General features: G+C 35.9%; 1 protein-coding gene across 3 annotated transcripts; it reads right to left on the reverse strand.

Annotated features, from left to right (window-relative positions):
• Positions 1–10,131: 10,131 nt before the first annotated feature.
• On the reverse strand, positions 10,132–14,710 carry LOC104593423 (GDSL-like Lipase/Acylhydrolase superfamily protein). Of its 3 annotated transcripts, none has more exons than XM_088891834.1 (5): positions 14,188–14,710; positions 12,825–13,031; positions 12,582–12,733; positions 11,849–12,119; positions 10,132–10,955 (listed from the first exon to the last, which is right to left on the reverse strand). In XM_088891834.1, exons 1-5 carry the CDS (start codon positions 14,450–14,452, stop codon positions 10,861–10,863), a joined length of 990 nt encoding a protein of 329 aa, XP_088747960.1. In that variant the 5' UTR covers positions 14,453–14,710; the 3' UTR covers positions 10,132–10,860. The 3 variants fall into 3 exon arrangements, with proteins under 3 accessions (XP_088747960.1, XP_088747959.1, XP_010251552.1); XM_088891833.1 differs by lacking the exon at positions 10,132–10,955 and adding an exon at positions 11,186–11,603 and having other exon boundaries at positions 13,107–14,710; XM_010253250.3 differs by lacking the exon at positions 10,132–10,955 and adding an exon at positions 11,186–11,603 and having other exon boundaries at positions 14,188–14,701.
• Positions 14,711–15,113: the final 403 nt, after the last annotated feature.

Here is a 15,113-nt window from a genome sequence, read left to right on the forward strand (position 1 = left end):
GAACACATGCATTCAGACTTTGCAATGACGTGTTCTATATAGAAACTAGAAAGCTATTTTAGTTTCAGGTTGAAAAAAAAAATGGGATAACAAATTTTATATTTTAGAAAAAATAAAAAATTGGTCGTTTTCTGAGTCAACTTTTTTATTTATATATAAACGAGGTGCATGCACGTGCTTTTTGCTTATGGTAGACAGCGGAGTAATTGCATTTGCTGATTAAAAAAATGTGAGAAAGTCAGAAAGAGAGAAAAAAAAAAAAGAACGTATGAAACCGAAAAGACATGATACCGAAATGGCTTTGACTAATCAAGTCCCACGGCGAATTTTGATAAATATCACTTGATTTATTTTAGGATTTAGAAAAAAGCAATTTTTTGTACTGAATATTAATAAAAAGTAATATTTTTATAAAATAAGTAAAATAAGATAACTTTTTTACAAAAATATCAAAAAAAGGCAAGAATACTGTTCATCGTTTTCTCTGCCTCTGTATTCATGCGAAGAAATGTGTGAGATGGTTCCACTCTACTTTTCCATGAACCTTATCTGTAATAAACCCTATTTGGATTTATATTTTGGCATGAATGATGAATCAACCGTACCACCACCTTCCTTGGGTCGAAGCAATTCGTGTTCGTCTGAAACTGCCATCAAATTTGGAACTGGGCGAGCCATGCCGATAGGGCTCTTCAATCCGCAGAGTGTGTGATTCATGCGCAAGGGAAGAAGGGTGCAAGCCCACACGCCTTGGAAGGTGTATACGATCGTGCCAGTGTACCTCGGGGATGAATAAATCTTTCTATTTTCTGGGACTTGAATATCACTGATCAACTCATCATCATCATCATCACTTGAGAAATGGTCGGCAGAAGAAGAAGGAACCCTCTTATGCATTTTCTTCTTTGAAGAAATTGAGTAAGAAGAAGCCAAGGCATCTGCTGCCGGGAGAAAAGGGCATATTATGAAACTCGGTGAGTGATTTCCTCTAGACTCCACCATCTCTAAACCTTCATGCTCCAATCCACGCACCCCAAGGTTCATGCCATCAACAATATCTATGGACTCTGATAACGAGAAATTGTCGTCTATTACATCTGATGACAAAACCTCATCGTCGTCGGTGTCAGTATCGTCATCACAGTCTGTTGAATTATCATCTTCATCATCGTTGTTGTCGTCGACAAGTTTATCGTCATCATCATCATCATCGCAGGCCACTTTCGCCGGAGGACGCCATCGGCCCGATGGGAGCTTGGGAGGTGGTGGGCTCTCAGCAAGGAGGCCGCTTTTCTCAATGTCTTTGGGCATTCCAGGAGATCTCTCCCATGAAAATGGGATCCTTTTACTTATATCGCGAGCAATTCCTCGGGGATTTGCATTTGCATCTATATCGATGGAACCAGTTGCCGTCAGACGCCTTGTTGATAGAAGTGGTGCATTGAAGTTCAAGCTGTGGCCATGACATCTCTCATTCGAACCCTCTTGATCCATAGCATAGAGCTCAGAACTGTGATTCTATGAATCGGCAGAAACAAGTCAATGGCACCACCAACCATCCACTGAATTTGTTCTGACCATTCATTTGGGTAGTTGTGGCTCGCAGCGACAGATGAAGATTGCCTAATTAACATCTTTTCTTCCTTATGGATTTATCGAGAAACAACTAACACCATGAAACATAAAAGTAGAGTGGAACCATCGCACACTTTCTTCGCATGAATACGGAGGCAGAGAAGACGATGAACAGTATTCCTGCCCTTTTTTTGATATTTTTCTAAAAAAATTATCTTATTTTATAAAAATTTTACTTTTTATTGATATTCAGGCAAAAATTTGCCCTTATCTGCAAGAAACCCTTTATTTTATTATCAATTTTTTATATTACTGGTTGATTGGTTATATCACGTCAAGTGAGAAAATAAATTGATTTAAAATGTAGTTATCCACGTCAGTATTTTCTCTCATTCTTTCTAAGCTTTTTTCTTTATTTTTCTATTTTTGCATATTTTAACTTAACTTCTATCACCCCTGCAGGGTGATGTTTATAATGCAGTAAGTGTTGTGAGGTGGAAATCCGATTTCCATGTTAGGTCCCAATTTTCTAAAATATGCTCTCTCTCTCTCATAAAATTTCTCTTTTATTATCTTACATTTTCAGCTACTGTTTTTTTGGTACTTATGGCTTATTACTATATCCTTTTACCCTGGAAATTTGCTAGAAATATAGATGGGATTTTGTTTCTTATTTAAGACTTTAAATTTTGTAAAATTTGTATATAAATCTAGTTCGTTGACTAGAGCTGCTCATGTTTTGGCACCGTAAGCTAAAACCTTTAGGTTATGTTTGGTTTGAAGGAAAATATTGGGAAAGGAGGGGAAAGGTAAGAAAACCTATACAGGTTTTGTAAAGGTTTCCCTACATTTCCCTCTCTTTCCCTACTTTTTCCTTCAAACCAAATATAGCCTTAATGATATTTGTCACTATTGGTATAAGCCGCCGTCTGGTTACTGGTTAGTACTTTATATATTTGTTATTTTCTTGCTTAGTTAATGTGTATTTTTAATTATCAAAAAATAAAAATTCCTATACCATCTAAAGTTTTTTTTTTAAGGGAAATTATCTAAAACTTACCATGAGTTTTCAACATTTCTCTTAAACGCACCATAACTTTTCAAAATGTCTAAAACTCACCATGTCAGTAAGTTTTTATTTTTCAAAACTCGCCTTCCGTTAGTGCACCGTTAATGCTTCTTAATAGAGGTATCCATGTCAGCATAAATAACAATTTTCATGACCAAATTACCCTTGAATGGTGAGTTAGAGAAAAATGGTCATTTTTAGTTTTCAATTTTCTTTTTTTTTTTTGCATTTTTAGTGTTTTGTTATAATTTCCAATATTTTTTTATAATTTTTGTTCTTTTACATTTTTCAATTTTCTTATTTTTTTTTTGCATTTTTAGTGTTTTGTTATAATTTCCAATATTTGTTTATAATTTTTGTTCTTTTACATTTTTCTATTTTCTACAATCTATAAATTTTCCTGTATTTTTGTTATTCATTTACAATTTCTGTGTAATATTGGGTAATATTGGTTATTCATTTCCAATATTTGTTATTCATTTACAATTTACAATTTCTGCGAAAAGACGAGGAATGGAGGGTAATATTGGGTTTTAAAAAAAATTATACGTCACGTGAAGTCACATGTGTACAGATTTTGACAAAATATTAAGAGATGCTAAATAGAGTTAATTAATTAACTAAACTTATAGATACTTCAAGAAATTCTCTTAAATTAACAAAATGTCATGGAACACACCAAACCCATTAAATGGAGGTAATTATTATTTTTCAGTACATTTAATGGAGGGTTATGGTCCATGTTTATATATCTGTCATTATTAGACAATTCAATTTAATATTTGTATTTGGACAGAAACAAATTAATGTACATAACTGCTTCCTTATTCTGATGTAGTACTGCTTTGAATAAATTGGTCAAATTAATTGCAGAGTTTTTTAATTAGATAGGTGACAAGGATGGTTAGCATGTACCAGGGGTATTTTTGTCACAATAAAAATAGATGAGATGACGACAATCAATAAGTGAGTTAAGAGTTATTTTTGTCTAGATTATATACAAGAAAACGTAACATCGATAAAATGTATACAATTTACAAAACCCTCTTACAAATTGTTCTTTAGCATATCTGAAAGTTGGGGAAGTTTTAAACATCTTTTGAAAAGGGAAGCTTTTAATATAGAGGTTTTAAAATAGGGTTTCATTATGATAGTGGAAAAGCTAATAATCAATTAACCGATATCATAATAATGGTAACTAAGGTACTCATCAAATTCGTGGGGTTTTGATGGGCCAAAGTTGTTTTCCAATCATACCTTATCTGCATCATAGATTTACCCTTGAGAATATCCTTACTTTTATTAAAACACTATGATCAAAGGAGTCAAAAAATCAATGAATATGATGACAAGAACTATGGCATCCATATGTTATTATTTTTTTTAACTTTCCATAGTTTCATGTGATATTTTCCGCAGAAGGCGTAATTGCTCCCCACCAAACCGCTCATTAATGATCTTCCGAAAAATTAGAGCTCACATGCAGATATGCTGCATCTATATAGAGAGTTGTACAACAGTATCATATCTAAAAAATTTTAATAGGGCCAAGTAAATAACTTTTAGGTAATCAAACTTTATTTGAATTGGAGAGAAACCAAAGTATTAATGGCTTTGTTTTATCCCATTATTATTATTATTATTATTATTATTCATGTTACTAAAAATGGTAATGAATATAATTTGGAAACTATCAAGCTGATTTGATCGAAGGTCCCACCTGCAAGCCCAAAAAGACGTTAGAGGCCTTAGGGGTGATGACTTTGATGGTTAAGTTACATAGTGTTTGGAAAAGTGGGCATTTTTTGGGATCAATTTTCAAGAAAAACGCCCATGTTTTCAAGATTCGTTTTTCATAAAAAAATGCTTCTATCACGTAGTCTGTGAGCAACACTATACTATTTGGTAAGATGATTTTCATTATCGTTTTTCATGTTTGTGCTGACAGGTAAGCACCACATAGGATATACATCAGTCAACCATTGGGGAAATGGTTCACCATGAAACACCAAATTTGGCATTTCATACATTGGTGGGGTCTCAACGCTTATGTGGATCCGACGTGGCACTGTTTTTTTGAAAAACGGCCACGATTTAGTCAAGGTGACTGAATATCTAAGGTGAACAAGAGCAAGAATAAAAGTCCAAGAGAGCATAAGATAGGTACCTACGGCTTCTCGCCCCAATTATAACTGAGGCCCCATTAATTGTGGTGTCCTAGGCACCTTGTAACAGTTCCGCACATCGGGTTGCAGTGATGGCCAGCTTCACTAAAGTTGGGACCACGAGATTGGGCATTACTTTGGCATTTAATGAGCCTGAATTCAGTCACTATTGTAATGCCCCGAGGAGGGCTTTCCATTAGGGTTGGGGTGAAATGCCACAAATTCCCTTGATGCTTGTGAAAAGATGAAGTTGCCCTCCAAGGGTTTTACATGTCAAGTGATGATTAAAGCAAATAATTTAGGGAATATCACATGCCCCCACTTTCGAGGCCAAGGCCAAGTTCAGAATTGGTGGTCTAGTCTGAGGTCGGCTTTAAGCTAAGGAAGTAGTGTAGTCTATCTGAGTGGGATCCCATTATTCCTATTCAAAGTTCTAGATGGTTTTGGAGTCAGCAGGGCAAGGCAATTCTGATTTACCAAGTGGTGGCTCAAGAGTTAGTTTGCTTGGTGGATTATCATTTGAATTCCCAAGGCACACCACTTGGCGCTCGTCGGTGTGGGGAGACGAAACAATGAGATCCTCACCATTCGTATCTGATTCATCTTGGCATTTGAATCACCTATAAAAGAGGAGGGTGTGAGGTTGAGTGTCTTGCCATTTGCTTCATAGTAAATCTCCTTGTGCACACCATGTTTTCAGGGACAGAGCGAGAAGTATATGGACCAATTAGGAGATTCCTAGTAGTTATAGGTCTTCTAGTTCCAAGTCAAGGTCAGAAACCTCCAATTCAATTTGTTCTTCTAAGGTCGAGGTCTTAGAAAGGAGGTCTAGGATGCCCCAAGTCAAGAGAAACGAGGTCACCATCTCAACCCCCAAAGAGAGGGTGGTAGTTGGGACTACTGTCGCGAATGGGAGAGTCTCTAAGCTTGAATGCATTTTTAGGCTTGCGGATCTCAATTATATCTAATAGCACTACTTCATCTCTAATCGGTTCATTGTGAGGCTCCTTGAGGCCATGAGAGGCCTTGGACAGGAAATAAGGGATAACTGTACTTGTTTGAGCATCAACTTTAGGCTGAGTTGAGGATACCTTTCCACCCCTAAATGCTAAGGTCCTAAATTACTATGGGATCACGATCGATCAGATAGCTGCAAACGCCATTAGGTTCATGGTCAAAGTCATCTCTATGGCTCACCAATGGGGCATCTCGTTAAACGCCAATGTCTTCAGGACATTGCTTTGCCTACGAACTTACTTGATAGCCAATGGATGGTGGAATTTTAGGGCCCAAGGTGGGAGGAAGATTCTAGAAGGAATCCCATCTTCAGTTCACAATTAGGACTGATATATATATATTTGTGCCATAAACCGATGATTGGCCATGAGGACAGAGTGGGGGAATCTTGACTTGACCTTCGAGAGACTTTTTCCGTCACTAAACAATGAGGAGAAGAGAATATTGAACCGAGTCTAGTTGGGGAAGGGCCCCACCAGACATTTCCTCATCAAGGAGGCCCTAATGAAGGTCAAACTTAATCCAACCACCCTAGGTAGAGAGTAGTCACTGCTACCAAGAAGGCTAAAAAGCTTGAGGTAGCAAGTTGAGGTTGTGAAGAAAAAAACTGTGGCATTAGATAAAAGGGTGGTCGAGATCGAGGCCAATAAAAAGAAGGAATTCGAGGCTAGAGCCATCTAGTAGAAGAAATATGGCCCAAGTAAGAGGGCCCTTGAAGAGGTTGCTACAAGTCGTATATAGAAGAAGCAAGTTGTGCAGTTGAGACAACCCATGTATTGGTGGGCAAATTTGGGTTTTGATATTAGTTTGGGTTAAAGCTACGGTTAATATTTAGGTTGACCCTTAACCTAACCCAATCCATCTAATTAAGACCCCTACTTTATTAGATAGAGCCAAAATGAATTAATTAAAGAGATTTAAGAGGAAAAGAGGGATTTAATGAGGGGAGATGTTACCGGCATTGGCTATTAAAGTGAGTGAGAGAGAGAGAGAGAGAGAAATGGTGTTATTAGAGAGTAAATATAAATTTTATGAGAGACCATGAAGACCCATGAGGGTTTTAATATGCACATTTGTGCCAGAAATGAGAATAGGAGAAGGCACACACGAATTCTATAGTTAGGGGACCCCCCACTCTCTCTGTCTCTTTCTTTATATATATATATATATATACACACACACACTCACCCACATTTGTTATTTAGTCTATATCTAATTATGAAGGATAAAAATGTAATTTCAATTAATGACTTTCACCTCATTTAATACCCTCTTATTAACTCTTGTATTTAAGGTATTAACTCCCATTCTCTTTCATTAAATCCCATATTTAAGTTATTTTTTCACTAATAAATGCTACTAATTAGATCTATGTCCAATACTTTTAACAATATAAACCCATATAGTTTAAAACTTACTCAATAATAAAACAATTTTTTATCCCAGTGATGACTAAGCAATTCAACGGTCCAAATCAAATTGGCCAACACATGAAATCAAAGTTATATAATAAAACTTTTAAATAGAAATAAATGTAGAAAATTACAAATATAGAAAAAATTGGCACATTTGTGATATTTTTATTAATCAAATTAAAAAAACAAGTGTAATAAAAAAGAATTATTTTTATTAATGATAAAAATGAAATACATAATCTAAAACTGACCAAAAATGAAATTATTTTCTTGTTTAATAGAGATCAATAGTTCAACTGTTGGGTCTAATCTGTCAGCCTTTAATGTCAATTAAATAATAAAAATTAATAAAATATAAAAAACACAAAAATAAAATATACATAAATTTTACAAAAAAAACATTTGGGCACATGTATTATATTGTATATCTATCATATTAAATAAAAATATGTGTACATAACAATATTACTTTTACACACAGAAATAATATATATATATATATATATATATATATATAGAGAGAGAGAGAGAGAGAGAGAGAGAGAAAATTGAACACATCTATAACTCCATATTTACACTAGTATTAAAAATATGAATAAGATTTATGAACTTTCTTTTAACTAAAATATCCATTTTTTTTAATTTAATCATTATTTAATTGTGAGGTTTAAAATATAGTTTGAACTACAAATTCCACTCCATTCAATCCCCTTTCTTTAAATCTTACATTTTCTTTATAAATGAACAAAAAAAAATATACACTAAGAAGATAAAGCATTACAAAAGGAAGAGTCCAGCTAAGTGGGTAGGCCTGTCAATGATACTCAAAACTTTATAGCCCAATATGAGGTGTTTACGTAATCAAATTTAGATTTTTCAAGCTGCATCCGATTAATAATGAAAAACAAAAAAAGAATACATTAAATTTTATAGAAAATTTTGGATACATATATATAGGTTTGGACACCCAATATTTAAGGCTACTTCTATGGTGCATCTGCTGCATCATATAGCAAAAGATGTGATTGATTGAACATGATGATAAATATACCTTGTTAAAGGTGAAAATACACTTTGTAGGACATGAAACAATGAAAAGTAGCAAACTTTAGTATATTTTGTTGAGATCTAAATTTAACATGTAACTAATATGGTGAATTAGGGATGGCAACGAGGCAGGTTCAAGGAATGTTTTGTAAATTCTAGATCCTACCTGCCTCCCTAAACTTCCCAACTAATCACAACATTATATTTAACTATAGACATAATTTGTTTTGGAACCATTGCCATTTCAGGCTCAAACGCTTATAGATGCAATGAAATTTTCACATGAAAATTGTTTGGTTGGTATTTGTGCTAACTAGCCTTTGAACAAGTGTTTTTGAGCAATTTTGTGTTTGGTTTTGGTTTTGTTGCTGATAACATTTAAATTAGGGGTGCTCACGGTTCGGTTAACTGAACCGTGAGCCTATTTTTAAAATTGAACTGGTATTACTGGTTTCTAGAAAACTGGTAATCGAAATCGAACCAAAGTCGATTGGTTAATTGATTGACCAGTTTGATTAACCATCAGTTCGGTTCGTCGGTTTCTTGGTTTTTTATATTTACAATATATATTATAATATATATATATATAATAAATAAATAAAAAATATATAATATTATATTTTAAATAATAAATATTAGGGAAAATTCCACTTTATTACCCCTAACTTTGGGGTAGTGTCAAGTTAACACCTGAACTTTTAAACATGTCATTGTAATACCTAAACTTTGTGTGATGCAGTAGGATGTATCTCTACACTGCCATGTAGGATGTCAACTAAGAGGTAGGTCATTGGGCTGTTTCTTCAAATGGGCAGCTGATGGAAGAAATATCCATTCGATGACTATTTTAACTCAAAACAGCCTCGTCCAAAAAGAAAAATGATGTTTAAACGCAAAAATCCTAGGTGGCACTAATTTGGCAGCGTTTCAACTAGAAACAATTATTACATATCAAACATCACCATAGTCGATATACGAATGTATATAATGCCCATTTGGGAGGACTTTCACACAATGGCTTCTGGCTTTGCAAGGTGGGCTACATATGGAGAGCCTATAAGCTATGTTTGGTGGAGAACCTAGAAAGCCCAAATAAATTGTCATTCAGCCCAAAAGATTGACTTTGAGGTGAAGCTTGTTTTAATGACTTCTTTTTCAAAGCAGCTCAGTCAAAGCTTCAGCCCTCCCAAACGGCCCAATATTATACACTCTAAATATGATATGGTGGTAGCTCACAAATTACTTAATCCAGTTCTCTAACGTCAATTCCTCCCAGTTCAAGATCAACTTGTGTCTCATACATCGAAGCTCAAACCCCAAATTGGCAAATTTTATGCTATGCTCCAAGATATGTTTGACTCCTGAAAATAAGATGGTGTTTCGAATTAACATGCTTGAACTGTTTATAAAAAAACATGCTTTGGCAATATAGCTAGTTTCCCTTCACATTGACCGTTTCATTAACCTAGACTTGCTTTAAATGCCACAGAATCCATGAACATTAATTACTTTTCTATCATTAACCCATGAATCGATCAATAATAAAGTCAAAAAATAAATATATTGCTCTTCAGGGAAACATAAAAATAAAATCTGTTTATTTGTTCTTTAAAGCAACCATTCAAGTAACAACCTTTAGATCTCTATACATTTACTCTAGTCTTCTTACAGTTTACATTAAAAAGATTTTCCATCAGTTTCCTTAAGGTTATGTTTGGTTTGAAGGAAAAAGTAGGGAGAGGAAAGGAAAGATGTAAAGGTTTCCCTACTTTTTCCTTAACCAAGCATAGCCTAAATAAACCAGTTTATACTGATCATTATAGACCTTAATAAACCAAGTTTGTGTTTGGCACCATTACTAGCTATTTCCTTTTTTAATTCAATTATCTCGAATCAGTAATATCACAGTATACAAGAGAGGTAGCCACTTCAGGGCAGAGAGACCAAGTACATGGCCTATTACAAGATAAAGCCCGATGCGCTAAGCAACGGGCCACTTTGTTAGCAGTCCTCCTAACTAAAGAAACCGAGATAGTTGGAAGGCATGACAAATAGCTTCTGCAGTCAGCGATTATGGAGATGATTTTCCATGGTGGCTGAACTGTTTCCACCAACAGAAGCTGAGCTATAACCGAAGCATCGCCTTCAATGATCACATTATGAAGATTTAATTCCATTGAGAATTCCAGTCCATAGAGGAAAGCCAAGGCTTTCCGCTTCAAGTGATGTACATAGCTGCAAGGGAATTGCTCTAGAAAACAGGTGAGAGCCATTATGATCACCGAGCACAATACCAACCCCCGCAGCCTCAGTACCCGTAGCTCCATCAACATTAATTTTTATGCAGTTCTCTGGGGAGGTTTAATCCATTGTCTTGGGACATTTTCAGACAACTGCTGTTCATTCAATGGGGGAGGTGAGCTTCGACATGTCTGAAGAATGGAGTTGGTATAGGCCTATGCTCTGATGAGAACCGACTGGGGGTTGAATGGTTGATGTTCAAACACCTTCTTGTTTCGATGCCACTATATGAATCACATCAGCTAACCTCTGCGCTATATTTTTACTCGAATTACAATCCATGCACATACTTAAAGTGGAACCAAACCAGATCGGCGAGACAGCAGGGCAAGAAATCAGAACATGCTCCAAACTCTCCAAACACTCCTGACATAAGAGAATTACTTCAGCTAGAATGACTAGACTTCACCCCCTGAAGCAAGAAACATTAATTTGATGTTTCTAGAAACAGTCTCTCATAGATGCATTTTTAAGTACACCTATTTCAATTATAAATAGTCTCAAATAACAACAATTGTATGCCAATTTATAATATTGATCAACATAAAATGTTTCAGTTAGATTAGAAACAGCAATGGTACCAAACACAACCTAAATTTTATGAAAATGGGGCAAACACTTTGCTTTATTATGCATTTATTTTATTGGTTCTGTACATTGTACATAAAATTAATACTACACTGAGGATTCCTGGAGAGAAGGGGTTTAAAGGATTTTGATTAGTTATTAAGAATGGGGAGCCAGATTAACCTATTGGTTGTAAATCACAGAGCTGGTGAATGGGAAAAGGAGGGTCGAAATAGGAACCATTAAGAATGGCCAATGTTACAAGCTTATTTGCAGCTTCAGTTGCATGAATCCCATCCCAGCTCACATAGTTGTATGGGTCTTCACAAGCTGTTGCTTTTACAGTGCTCCCATTAATTATCCTGCTGTTTCCACAGTAAACTTGAGGATTAAAATTGTAATCACCACCCCCATATCCACAACAAGCTTTAGTTCCATAAATTAACCCTGCCAGGAACAATTAAGGAAGAATAAGTTGATAAACTCAGGATTTGATGAATATTTGATACTATAACAAGTGCCAAATATTTCAAATACTAGAAGAAGATGTGTACAAGTAGTAAGAAATAATTTAAGCACCGATAATTTAACAGTATTGGGTATGGCTTTGAATAGATCAAATTGATGAAATAGGATTCATGTAACCGCTGCAAGCCGAAAACCAGTCTATAAGAAGTGAGAAAGAAGCAAACCATGAGATTTGGGATGCCTGAAAAGCTCTAGCATAATTGAATATATGTCCACATATATGACGGATGCATCTGGAAGAGCTCTGCGAGTCTGAGTGAGGGCATTCTTCAGCATGTTATTGTAGTCCATCACAGCATTGTTGTATGAAACCATGCAACCATACATGTCCAAGTCGGAGCTGTTGTGAGGAAGCTGTACCAGAAAAGCTGGGTAGCATCCGACTGGTGCAATATTAAGCACCAGGAAAGTCCGTCCTCCTAAGCCATATAGCTCCTGCCATAGTTTAATTGTGAGGAAACTCTTTATCTAGAACGATTGCAGTTGCTTCACCAGGCTTATTTAGGTTGTGTTTGGTACTATTGTCACTTTTACTTGCAATTTTTTAGGTTGTTCAATACAAATTTTTGAAAAATTGACTTGTCACATCACACCAAATAACCACTAGCTAAAAACATATAGGCATTAGATTAGGTGTTGGTATTTATAATAGAAACATCAAATTTGACGTGGCATTTGTGATAGAAAAAATAAATATTTCTCATAAAAATTGTATTAACCAACCTAAAACATTACAAGTAGAAGTAACATTAATGAACCAAACACAACCTAAGTAAATCCACAACTGTTGATTCAAGTAAACTGCTGTTGATCATGTGAAGATGCATCAAGGTGACATTGGTAAACTCGTATTTTTGGTACTTTTGTTAATCCTAAGTGGTATTTCTGAGCTTTGACCTGGACAGTTGCAGCAATTTGAGCGACCACCTGAGGAAGATATTCTTTCACACCAGCTATACCAATGGATTTCAAGTTGGAGGTGAAGTCGTTTTGGCCAATGTACAGTGTGTAGAGTGATTTCCCAAATATATCAGGGGATGGAAGGGGACCTAGAATGAAAATGAAAGGAAAATAAAATTTGAATTTCTTGATACCCATTGAGAAATAGATGCACTACATATATGATATACACTAGATTACCTGGAGCCTTTTCATCAACTCTAGCCTTGAATGCCTTGATTTGATTAAGCTGAATGGCCAGAGAGAAAGGACTAATCCCGGTCACGAAGAGGGAAGTATTTGGCAATAGCACTGTAGATGCCAATGTTGCAAAGTTGGCACCATGCCTGAAATCTGATCCGATAGACTGAAGATATGGGCTTATAAATGGCAGCCCCAGAGCTTGAGCTGTCAAGGATGGAAAGAAAAGAGTTGGAGAGGAGACAAGGTAAAATGAAAAGACCAAAGAAAATGCATGACTACCGAGTGGTGGCTCGGTTGGCATGAACTGGGTAAGCCCCAGACGAGATACGGTTTCGAGCCCCGCTACTAACATCTCCAAATCCACCTTCTTGTTGCTAGATAAAAAGTGCAGTACTATCAACAATTGAGTGTTTCTCATAATTGTTTAATCAAATTTATACTTGATCAACAATTTAATTTGAAGCTTACATGATACTATAGATAGGTTATCAGATAGATTAATTTTCTTTTTCTTAGTAACTTGATATGAGCGTTTCAGTCAAGAGACAGAAAATGGAAGCTACACAGCTATAGCTTCTACCTCGATCATACTGTTGGGATGTTTTCTATGATGAAGACAGGCATTATAGGGACCATTTCCAGCTTTGGCCTCTTACCTTCTGGTTGACATTTGCGTAGAGTTGTAAACAAATGTGACAAACCCACCACTAGGCAGTGGGCACTAGCCGTGCAGGAGCTTCCTGGTTCTCATTGTATGATTGGGGAAGTGGGAAAACGGAAAGGAGAAACATTTTCTTCCCATTTCCCAATTGTTTGCTACCTCCAATGCATTTCTAAAGCTTAGTTCCACTGTACGCTTGGAATCAAAAACGAGAAAATATATAGCAGAAACAGTACTGTACATGTGGTTCATTACATAAAAATGTACATTTTTATACTTAGAATATGCCAGTAGAATCCAATTTCATGCCTAACTATTTCGAATAATCTCTTCTGCATCTATCGCCATGGTACTGGAAGTCGGAAACTAAAACATGTCTGAAATCACAAAAACCAGCGTGGATTGAAATGAACTATGCTTCGATCATGAATTAAAGAGTCTTGGGTATTAAGTCTAAAAGCATGTAATCAATATAAATACTGCAAGAGCATTCAGCAAGTACTTGTGTACATTGATACTAATTATCAGATAGAGTTTTCCACTTTCTGATCGACCCAATCCGAATCTAAACTATGAAATTAATAAAAATATAACAATATAGTAAAAAAAGAAATATAAAGGGAAGATCTTAACATATCTGTTACTTGAATGCGTCATATACCAAAAGAACCATTAATGTTTCTCTGGTCTGGGATTTACCCAAGAAATCCACTATAAGCCGTCCATCCGCAGCCCGACCGGAGGGTTTCTTGAAGTACGTCATACCAAAGGGACCGGACTCCGCCGGAAAAGCAGCCCAAAAGCCACCTGTGTCAGAATTGGAGTCTCCAAAATTGAAGATTGCCTTAAAGTCACATTTGTATTCGCTTGACGAAACCAACACCGCCAAGAACACCCAGATGATGATGGAAAACGAAAAAACTCGACGAGACCCAGCAAAAGTCTTCCTTATGGGGGGATCCATTTTTTATCCCAGTGAACTCTTGCACAGAATCAATAATCAAAAGATAGTACAGGGAAGAAAGTATCAAGTATCAAGTGAAGAAGATCAATGAACACAGTCTGAATGAAGAACTTGTCTTATAGCAAGAAGAATATTCCTATGGTCACATGGCTGAGCATTACTCCGCTGTTGGTGTTAGAGAGGTCGTCATCTTGTGGTAACTGAGTTGGGTTAGTATCTGACATATGGGACGCCAGAGTAGTATAATGTAGAACAAAGTCTGATGTTAGTGGCCAAATCAATGAAATTTATTTACCACATTTGATGTGTTCACGGCAGGATGCGGAAGGATCTTTCATCTTGCCAGTGGTGGATGGCGCCATCTCATCTCATCCCTATATGAAGTGTCGGTGAGGTGAGAGTCATGAAAGCAGCTGCCTAGTAGCTCTCGTGGAACTAGCTTCCAAGTTCGAATTTTGGAGTTTTTCTGGTATCATAGATTTTAGGGGTAATCTGAGTTGAGTCCACCTCAGAATTCATAATGCTGTCATACAGTTGGGGTGAGTGTCAAGATGGGGATTTAATTTATCAATTCTGAGGTGGAGTATATTATTAAAACGCTTAGATTATGCTTAATACTAACCAAAGGATTATGTTTTGGTAAAGTTTAGCGTGTGTTTTG

This window comes from Nelumbo nucifera, chromosome 7 (assembly GCF_055504915.1).
Source record: "Nelumbo nucifera cultivar China Antique chromosome 7, China Antique-T2T, whole genome shotgun sequence".
Taxonomy (NCBI): Eukaryota; Viridiplantae; Streptophyta; class Magnoliopsida; order Proteales; family Nelumbonaceae; genus Nelumbo; species Nelumbo nucifera.

Bases quoted from the DNA above. Each gene is read 5' to 3' on its own strand.
- LOC104593423 (XM_010253250.3), bottom strand. From the start codon at position 14,452: ATGGATCCCCCCATAAGGAAGACTTTTGCTGGGTCTCGTCGAGTTTTT. The intron at 13,032-14,187 runs GTAAATCCCAGA...CATCCTTGACAG, and splicing joins GCTTATAGTGGATTTCTTGG to CTCAAGCTCTGGGGCTGCCA. The intron at 11,604-11,848 runs GTTTGCTTCTTT...TGTTCCTGGCAG, and splicing joins CAGGCATCCCAAATCTCATG to GGTTAATTTATGGAACTAAA.